This window comes from Vicugna pacos, chromosome 22 (genome assembly GCF_048564905.1).
Source record: "Vicugna pacos chromosome 22, VicPac4, whole genome shotgun sequence".
Classification (NCBI taxonomy): Eukaryota; Metazoa; Chordata; class Mammalia; order Artiodactyla; family Camelidae; genus Vicugna; species Vicugna pacos.
Genome location: NC_133008.1, coordinates 28,895,585 through 28,905,235, shown reverse-complemented (window position 1 = coordinate 28,905,235; position 9,651 = coordinate 28,895,585). Strand labels below are relative to the sequence as shown.

The window sequence follows — 9,651 nt, the reverse complement described above, 5'->3', positions numbered from 1 at the left end:
CCCTAGACCCCTGGCTGGAGACACTGAAGGCAGCTAACAGGCAGGACTTCCCAGGAGCCCCGAGCGGTGAGGCCCCAGATGGTGGGTGGTCTGCTTGGAAGGCAGTTTCAGGGCAGGCTGGTTGGCTGGGGTCCTCACCCACCCACACAAACTTCTGACTCTAAGGTTTGGGGTGGTGGATTCCTACACCATTTGGGCTGACTCAGCCCAGCCATAGCAGAGAGGCTAGAATTCCCAGACACTGGGGAAGCTGAGCCTCAGTTTCCCCATCCTAGATAGCCCTAAGCCTCAAGAGAGGGAAGTTGCTCAGCCCAGGACGCACAGCAGGAAAATTGCCAGGTCTATGGCCCCTAAAGCTTGGCTGCCTTGGTGTGCACATGAGTGAGCCTGTATGTGCGCGCGCATGCGCGCACACATCCTTGTACCCTCCTAGGGACTCCTGAGACTTTGGCCTCCCCATCTCCTACCCAGATCCAACCACAGGACACTGGCTCAGCCCACCAGAGAATCAGAACATAAACAGAGCTGTCACCACAGACCCCCCCCCCGGGCTAGGGCTCTCATCAGGGTGCACACACACACACACTCTCTCCCTCTCTCTCACAGGGCATAGAGACAGGATAGCACACAGACCTACGACCCACATGCTTACACGCTCAGTGGTTGATCACACTCAGAAAGAGCTGCCCTCAAAGTCACCTCATCTGCAAAAACACAGGGTCGCACATTCAGTCACACACAGCCATGGACATCCATGTGTGGTCATCATTTGTCACACCCACTCTCAGTCATACGCACAGCATCACACCCTCTCCTGTCACCCTCCTTCAGGTGGCAGTCCCCACCCCTCCTCTATCCTTGCGCTGGGTGTACAGGGTCCCCTTGTCCCATCCCTGCCCCACGTGGATGCCCAGACAGCTCCCACTCCCACCCCCTCCAGACCTTGGTCTCCTCCTTTCCAAGAGGCTTGACCCCAAGGGTTTTTCCACCCCTCGACGTCTGGGGCCGGGCCGTTCTTGGGTGTGGGGTGCCATCCCGGGCACTGCAGGCTGTGGAGCAGCATTTCTGGCCCCCTACTCACTCAGTGCTATCAGACCACCCCCGGTTGTGATGACCACAGATGTCCCCAGACACTCCGAGTGTCCACTGGGAGCAGAGTTGCCCAGAGGGAGAACCGCTGATCTGGAATAAGGGGGGGACACACCAGTTTTCCTCAGAGCGTTCCCATCTGGAAAGTGGTGTCAGTAGTGCCAACCTGCACACCCCAGAGACTGTCAATTAACAACAGCAGCAGTAATCTCCAGCACACCCACCAGAAGCATCGCCAGCGGGCAGGACGCCGAGGCCAGTTCCCCAGGGGGTGAATGCCTTGGTGGCAGAGGTCCCCAGCAGCCATGGCCCCTGGCAGGTGAGCCCCCCCAGCAGGTGACACTCCTGGCTAGCAACGTCCCAGTGAGGCCCGAGTCCTGGCAGCAGAGGTGCCCTGGGTGAAGTCCCAAGTAAGTGAGAGCTCCAGCAACCAGCGTCCCCAGATTCCCAGCAGGTGAGGGTCCCAGCAGCCCCCGCCCCCGCTGGCCTGCTTAGGTGAACCAAGAGGAGATGCTGGGCACCATCTGGTAGCTGGGCTCCTGCTGCAGCCGCCAGCAGGCCTTGCAGAACATCAGGGCCCAGCTGAAAGCCTGAGGCCACAGCATCTCCCGCCAGCGGAAGTGGCTCAGGTAGCGGGCCGGGTCCTTGGGGCTCTTGAAGTTGTCAACGTGGATGAAGGCTTCAGGGGGGCAGGAACTATTCGTAGTTGCTCTTGCTGGGGCCCAGCACCGCGGGCACGGCCCAGGCCTGCAGGGCATTCTTCCATAGCTTCTCCGTGATATAGTCGGGGTGCAAGGAGTTCTCGAAAGCGAGGTAAAACTCGTACTGGGACAGTTGCTGGGTCATGACCGGCCGGGGCCGCGGCTTGTGGCGCCTCCCGTACACGCCCACCTGGAGGTGGGCTTGCAGCTTCTGGTAGCGCCGTACCTTGGCCGAGTCTGCCCTCCAGCTGGACACCACTCAGGCCACCAGCTTGGTCTTGGCTGAGATGTTGACCAGCGCTCCGACAGGCTGGCCAGGCCATGGCTCGAGCCAGCCATACGGCATGAAGATATCCGAGTCCCTGCGGTAGGACATGGTGAGATTAAAGTATCCGTCCAGGCCTTCGGCTGTGGGGAGTTGCTGGGCAATTCCATGCTGTACCAGACCCAGCGCTGGCCGGGTGGCCGCGGGGAAGGCGGGAGCTGCGCCTTGGGCCTGGAGCTGACCTCTCGGTGATGCACGAGGACCACATCCGCCCGAGGGCACGCCCTGTGGTTGTCGGGTCAGCTGGCAGTCGTGGGTGCCGGGCCGCATCTCCAAGCAGCGAGAGAGCCACCCGGACGTTGAATGGCCATGTCCACAGCAGGAGGAGCAGGGGCGGGCGGGTGGAGGGCCCTGCAGTGGCCTGGCAGGGGCCCCCTTGAAGGCCATTGGCCTGGCCAACTCATTGAGAGCACTGGTGGGTGATCCCACCATGGTGGCCGCAGACTCAGGGGACCACCTGGGCTTGTCTTGGGACACACGCAGGTAGGAGAAGAAGCACAGGGCCAAAAGCAGCTGCAACAACACCGCAGGGAGATAGTGGTGCCAGGAACATTTTATCTTGGCCCAGCCTGGTGGATCCATGGGTCGGAGGAACTGGGGAAAGGGGGAGGGGAGAGTGGAGACTGCATCACTGATAACAGAAATGATAGCACATGCCCAAGAGGCGGACATGGATTATCAAAGTTAATCTTCACGAGTCCTGAGGTTGGAGGCACTGTTATTATTCCTGTTTTACAGATGAGAAAACTGAGGACCAGAGGCTCAGAGCCAGAAATGGCAGAGCTGGAATTCCAACAAAAAGCGTCTGTCCCCAGAGTCCACATTCTCCTAGCCGCTAAGCTCCTCGACCTCTGGACCTGGGATGGGCTCCCATGGCTCTCAGGTCCCACCTTGACCCTGCCCCCTCCCAGCTTTCCCAGATTCTTCCCCAGTCTGGTTATGAGGTGCTCCCCACTGTCCTGGAGTTGTGGCTTGAATCCAAGTCTCCGTCTGGGAGGGGTACAATGGGATTGGGTTTGAAGGTTATGTGAGGGCTCACCAGGTAGAGTAGGAGATGGGGCAAAGGGCGTTCCCAGCAGAAGAAACAGCCAATGCGAAGGCCCGGAGGTGACAGTGAGTCTGGCCAGTTTGCGGGGAGAGCAAAGGAAGGGCTCAGGACCTAAGTGCCCAAAGGTGACCCCTATGATCCCGCCCTGGTGATCCTGGGTGTCTCTCTGCCTGACCCCTTTCCCCCCAACTCCCTAGTCCTTCCTGTCCCCTCAGGCAGTCACAAAGTCCTCCCAGTCCTCAGATCCCAACCACTGGAGCAGAAATCTGGGACCCCAGCCCTGCCCCTCTCCACTTCCTGTGGCCCTGGGTCCACCCATTTTACAGATGAGAAGACTGAGGTTCTGAGCGAGCGGTATGTCTCTTGCCCAAATACACACAGCTAGAGCCATTATGATCCAGAATCCAAACTCTCGCCTCTTAATGTAATTCCAATCACCTCTCCCACTTTGCAGGTGGAGCTCCAGTCTACAGCCTAGCGCTGTCCAGTGGCACTTCCTGCTGTCCTAGAAATGTTCTATATCTGCACCATCTAATTTGGTGGCCACTAGCCCCTCTGGTTCTCAAGCCCCTGAAATGCAGCTGTTGTGTTGGAGAGTTTTTAATGCTAATTTAAATTTAAAAACTGATAGTCTCCGTCTGTAAATCAAAGACAACTTCAAGATAAAAAGTAAAAGCAAAACCCAAAGCAGCCTCCAAGACCTGACTGAATATCTGGAAAACTTCGCAGTCCATTTGGTACATCTTGGAGACGCATATGTGCTCCGACAATAGTTTTTATGGCATCTGATTACAGATCAAGGAACTTCCATGAAACTGAGTGTCTGAATTAGGTGTGCTGTGAATGTAAAATGCACACTGGATTTCCAAGAGTTAGGATGAGAGGAAGACTAAAATTATCTCAATACTTCTTACATTAATTACACACTGAATTAATACTTGTTTGGATCTATTAGGTTAAAGAGAGTATATTTTAAAATTAATTTCACCTGTGTCTTTTACAGCTTTTAAGTTGTAGCTACTAGAAAAAAGTATTAATTATGCATGTGGCTTGGGTTATATATATATATTTCCATGTTCACAGCAGCAGGTTTTTTAAAAAAGTCTTAATTTTTTAATGGGGGAGGGGTAATTAGGATTTATGTATTTATTTATTGAGGTACTGGAGATTGAACCCAGGACCTCATGCATACTAGGCATGCACTCTGCCCCTGAGCTATACCCTCCTCCAACTTGGGTTATATTTCTATTGGGCAGCATGTGCTGCTTTAGACTTTCCAGAAAAGGGAAATGAGGGATGATAAGTCATAATATCAAATACACTTGCGGGGGAGTGTATAGTTCAGTGGTGGAGGGTGTGCCTGGCATGTACAAGGTCCTGGTTCAAACTCCATTACAAAATAAATAAATGAATAAAAACCTAATTACCTCCCCTAACTGAAAAATAAAAATAAAAATCACACTGACCCTCTGGCCAGAGAGATTGGCCCAGTGGCTACAGACATGCCTGCAAGGGTGTTTTAGACCAGCTGCATGCCCATCAGCTGGCCAAATTAGGATCCCTTCTGACAACAGAACACTACGCAGTCATGAAAAATGAATAAAGTGGCCATATTGGCACAGCTCAGCAGGGTGGATCCAGGTTTTCTGGAAGCTAAATTTCCATCTTTTGGGAGCCTCTCTAAGAAACAGCAAACAAAATGGTGAGTCCAGACTTAGATACAGAAGCTAAGGTTTTTTTAGGGGGCCCTGAAGCTTAAGCTTCATCTGCTTTTTGGTAAGTCCACCTCTGCCTGCTATAAAACAGTTTCCAGAATTAGATAGCTTGGTCTAAATCTACATTATCCAACCCCATGTGGCTACTGATACTGGTTATGTGGCTAATGCAACAGAGGAAGTGAAGTTGTGAATGTCAGTAGATTTCAAGTATAAATTTAAAAGCTGAAGAATGTAAAATAAATTTTTTTGATTAAATACAACCTGTTTCACTCCAGCCATTGAAAATTTAGCATCCAAATAAATAAAGATGTGGTGCACACACACACACACACACACACACACACACACACACACAAAAACACTGGAATACTACTCAGCCATAAAAAAGAATGAAATAATGCCATTTGCAGCAACATGGATGGACCTAGATGTTGTCATACTAAGTGAAACAAGTTGGACAAAGACAAATATATGGTATCACTTATATGTGAGATCTAAAATATGATACAACTAGCTTATTTACAATACAGAAACAGACTCAAAGACGTAGAAAACAAATTTATGGTTACCAAAGGGAAAAAAGGATAGGAGAAGGATAAGTTAGGAGTTTGGGATTAGCAGATGCAAACTACTGTATATAAAATAGATAAACAAAAAAGGTCCTACTGCATAGCACAGGTGACTATATTCAATATCCTATAATAAGACATTATGAAAAAGAATATATACATATGTGCGTAACTGAATCACTCTTCTGAAACACAATATTGTAAATCAACTATACTTCAAAAAAAAAAGCCAGAAACACAATATTATAAATCAACTATACTTCAAAAAAAAGCCAAAAAAATTTAGTGTCCAAGTAAAGATGTGCTTAAACCCCCAGATTGCCAAGACTTCATATAAAGAAAAGAATGTTAAGTATCTCATTAGCAATTTTCTTTCTTCGTTTTTTTAAATAGAGACACTGGGGATTGAACCCAAGACCTTATGCATGCTAAGCATGTGCTCTCTACCACTAAGCTATACCCTCCCTCCCTCAGTAATTTTCTACACTGATTATTTATTGAGATGATGCTTTGGATGTATGGGGGGAAATAATATATATCATTAAAATTAATTTTACTGGTTTCTTTCTATTCTTTTCAATGTGTCTGATAGAAAGTTGAAAATTACAGAGGGGGGAAGGTATAGCTCAGTGATAGAGTGCAGGCTTAGTATACAGAAGGTCCTGGGTTCAATCCCCAGTACCTCCTCTGAAAATAAATAAATAAACCTAATCACCCCCCCATAAGTAAATAAATAAAATAAGAAAAAATGGGAAAACTGTTTTTTTAAGAAAATTGAAAATTACAGATGCGGCGGAAATCAGTTTTGTAGTTCCTCTGAAAGCTAAAGACAGAACTACCCACTCAGCCAGCAATTTCACTCCGAGATAATTACCCAAAGGACTCGCAGAGATATTTGTACACCTGTGCTCATAGAAACGTGATTTACAATAGCCAAAAGCTGGAAACAACCTAAACGTCTATCAGAGGATGAAGGGATAAACAAAATGCGGTCCATCCGTACAATGGAACATTATTCAGCCTTAAGAAGGACGGAAATCCTGGCACACACTACACTGTGGATGAACCTTGAGGACACTACACTCAGTGAAATAAGCCAGACACAAAAGCACACGTAGCATCCGGCTCCGCTTCCATGAAATCCCTAGAAGAGGTACATTCACAGAGACAGTAGATGAGGGTTACCAGGGGCTGGGAAGGTTGGAAGGGGACTGGTGAGGTTTTGCTTACTGGGCGGAGAACCTCTATGTGGGGGGAAGAAAAAGCTTGGGGAACAGCGCTGTTGGTTGCGTGCCACTGGGAATGTACTTATGCCACTGAACTTAAAAAATCTGATAAAACGTCAGATTTTATGACATGTATATTTTTTACCACCATCTACAAAAATACTGCAATATGGCAAAACCCACTGAATTGTACACTTTAACTGGGTGAATTTTATGGGGTGGGAATTAAATCTCAATGCGGGTGTTTTATAAAAAACACCGATAGTGGGCAGGCTGCTTCCGTTGGGCAGAACAGGTGTGAACCTCCAGGGGAAGAATGAGGGACCGGGCAGGTGGCCTTGTGTGATGAAAGGGAGAGGATTTGGAAGTGCGTGGCCATGCCAAGGTTTCTGGAAAGACACCCCAAAGACAGGCCTTTGGGGAGACGGCCCGGGGCAGGAGCGGAAAGGAGGCTGAACTTCGACCACATGCTACTTCGTGCCGCAGGGCTTCTGGCCATGCATAGGAGGTTAATGCATGTAAGTGTCATTAAAATGAATATAGTCTGTTTGTCCTAGGTTTATGGGAGTTCCTCCTAGGAGGCCCTTGGCAGGGACCTGCAGGAGTGCAGAGTCGGGGATGGGGGTTTGGGAGGCCAGGGCTGAGATCCCACCCAAGTAGAACCCAAGATATTTTTTCTCCTAGAAAGGAACTGAAAAACGCCACTGTACTGGGACACCACAAAGATCAGAAAAACCAAACCAAATCAACCTCCCCCCACCACCCCACCCCGTATCCCGGGCCCTCTTTTCCCACAGGAGCGGGTGGGAGGGAGGAAGGGCTCCAGAGGGCTGATGGGGGCCAGAGAGCAGTGGCGGCTCTAACCCAGAATTTTGCCAGAGAGAGGAGGAGAGAAATGCTCTGTGCCTCCTGGTTTGGCAAGTCGACCATAATTTCTCATACCCTTTCTACCTCTGGGTCACCCAATATTCAGAAAGACCCCTGGAAGTGCAGCCCCCAGGCCCTTCCTGGGCGGCAGCCGATGCCTCCTGGAGAGGGTAAATCTTCCCAGGGGGCCTTACCTGGTGGAGGTGTGGTGTGCAGGGCAGAGAGCAACTGACACGGAGGTTTAGGGCCGAGGCTGGGCTGGGCTCCCAGGATGTGGACAGTGCGATGCCAGGGAGGAGAAGGAAATGGACCTACAGCCGCAGCACAGTTCAGTCCAATGCCCACACCTGCCGTCATGTGACTCAGGGTGTCCTGTCTGCCGAGCCCAGCCATCATCAAAAAGCAAAGTGTGGGACTGGCCAAGATTTCTGCCTTAAGACCTTAGGAGGGAGGGTGTGGAGGAAGCTAGGGACTAGAGTCACTGCCCTGGCCTCCCCTGTGGCCTCAAAGCTCCCAAAACTTTGGGCATAAAGCTGACCCATCCATAAAGGGAAAGGGCCAATGCAAGCCACTGGTTCTCAAAGTGGCTTCTGTAGGGGACCCAGGGGTTCCTCGGAGGGTGGGGCGGGGCAGGTGGGCAGAATCTCTAGGTTCCTACCTTCACTTCCAGCAGATTCCACCCTCTCGTTCAGTCTCAGCCAGCAAATGTTTCTTGAGTTCCTGCTACGTGTTGGGCCCCAGGAACATCGCAGGAAACAAAAGAGCTGAGACAGATAACGCGCAGGTAACCTATGTAAGCAAACACAGGTTACAGCTGGCAATAAATGAGGAGGCTATGACCTGGTGTGGACTTCCTGGAGCTGGGAGCGAAAGTCTTATAAAAATCCTCTAAGCGAAAATGAGGCAAGAGCTTTCCAGGCAGAAGGGACAGCCTATGCAAAGGCCCTGAAGCAGCAAGGAATGGCAGCCTTGGAGGCAACCTGGTAAAGCGGGGACTTCACGTGCAGGAGCACTGAGCTCCGTCCAGTTGTGGTCAGTGGTGGATATTTAACACAAGGGCGATAGGGTGCCATGGGTGGCCTCAGCAGAGCAGTCCCCACCATGTTGACGCCTGTTTTGAGATGCTCTCTCAGGCGGCCACGTCGGGGACAGGGGTCGGGCACAGTGCAGAGGCAGGCAGGCAGGGGAGGGCGAGGCTGCAGCAGGTGAGTCCAACCCTGAGGTCCAGCTCTCAGGTACCATGACTTCCCTGTTCCCAGCTGAGAAATCACTTCTGTGAGGTTGTTTCCTACTGCCTGGAGCTCCACCATCTAAGGATCCAGTTCGTTTCAGACTGGTGGAGGTCCCTGGAGGCTGGGGGTCCCCCTCAGGTAGGACATTCACAGAGGACACTGACCCAAAGCTGTTCGTGGCTCGTTTCTGGAAGGCAGAATTATCTAGTGACTTATTAAAATATAACTTATGGAGGTCACTGCGTCCTTGGCCCAAGGCCAAGCCTTGATTGACAAGCCTTCAGCCTTCCCACAGCCACCCTGCCCGTTTGGAAACTGAAGGCCAGAGAGGGTCACTCAGAATCTCAAGGGCACTAAGAGGTCTCCATCTCTACAAGCAGCTTGCCAGGAACACTCTTTACCCCTGCCCCCTCGTTAATTCCTAGTCATCCTGCAGAGCTCGGTGCAGATACCTCTTCCAGGGGGCCTCCCCAGCTTCCTTCCCTGTCCCTTGAGCAGGATCAGAGCCCTCCTCTGGCTCCCACAGTTGCCTGGTGTCCACACACTTGACCCAGGTTTGGCCACACTGTATCGCTTCCCCTGCTGCTGAGCTGAAAGCCCTGTGGGGACAGCAAAGCTGGAAGAGCAGGAGGGTGGGGAAGAGAGAGTAAGGAAGTGGGCTGTATCTCAAGGATTTAAAACCCCACAGCAGGTCTCTTGCAGAGGGCTGGAGGGCACTGCCTATTCTGCATTTAAAAACAAATTGAAGCATAGTTGATTTACAATATTGTGTTAGTTTCAGGTGTACAGAAAAGTGATTCACACACACACACACACACACACACACACACACACATACATACATATATATTCTTTCATCATTATAGGTTATTATGA

At 50.7% G+C, this 9,651-nt stretch overlaps 1 protein-coding gene across 1 annotated transcript; it reads right to left on the bottom strand.

Moving 5' to 3' along the window:
• Positions 1–777: 777 nt before the first annotated feature.
• On the bottom strand, positions 778–2,697 carry LOC102528105 (3-galactosyl-N-acetylglucosaminide 4-alpha-L-fucosyltransferase FUT3). Its single transcript, XM_072947027.1, is given in 6 exon segments — positions 778–1,778; positions 1,780–2,189; positions 2,192–2,348; positions 2,350–2,398; positions 2,400–2,476; positions 2,545–2,697. Coding segments are annotated over 6 exon segments (1,044 nt in total). The 3' UTR covers positions 778–1,580.
• Between the last annotated feature and the right edge of the window lie 6,954 nt (positions 2,698–9,651).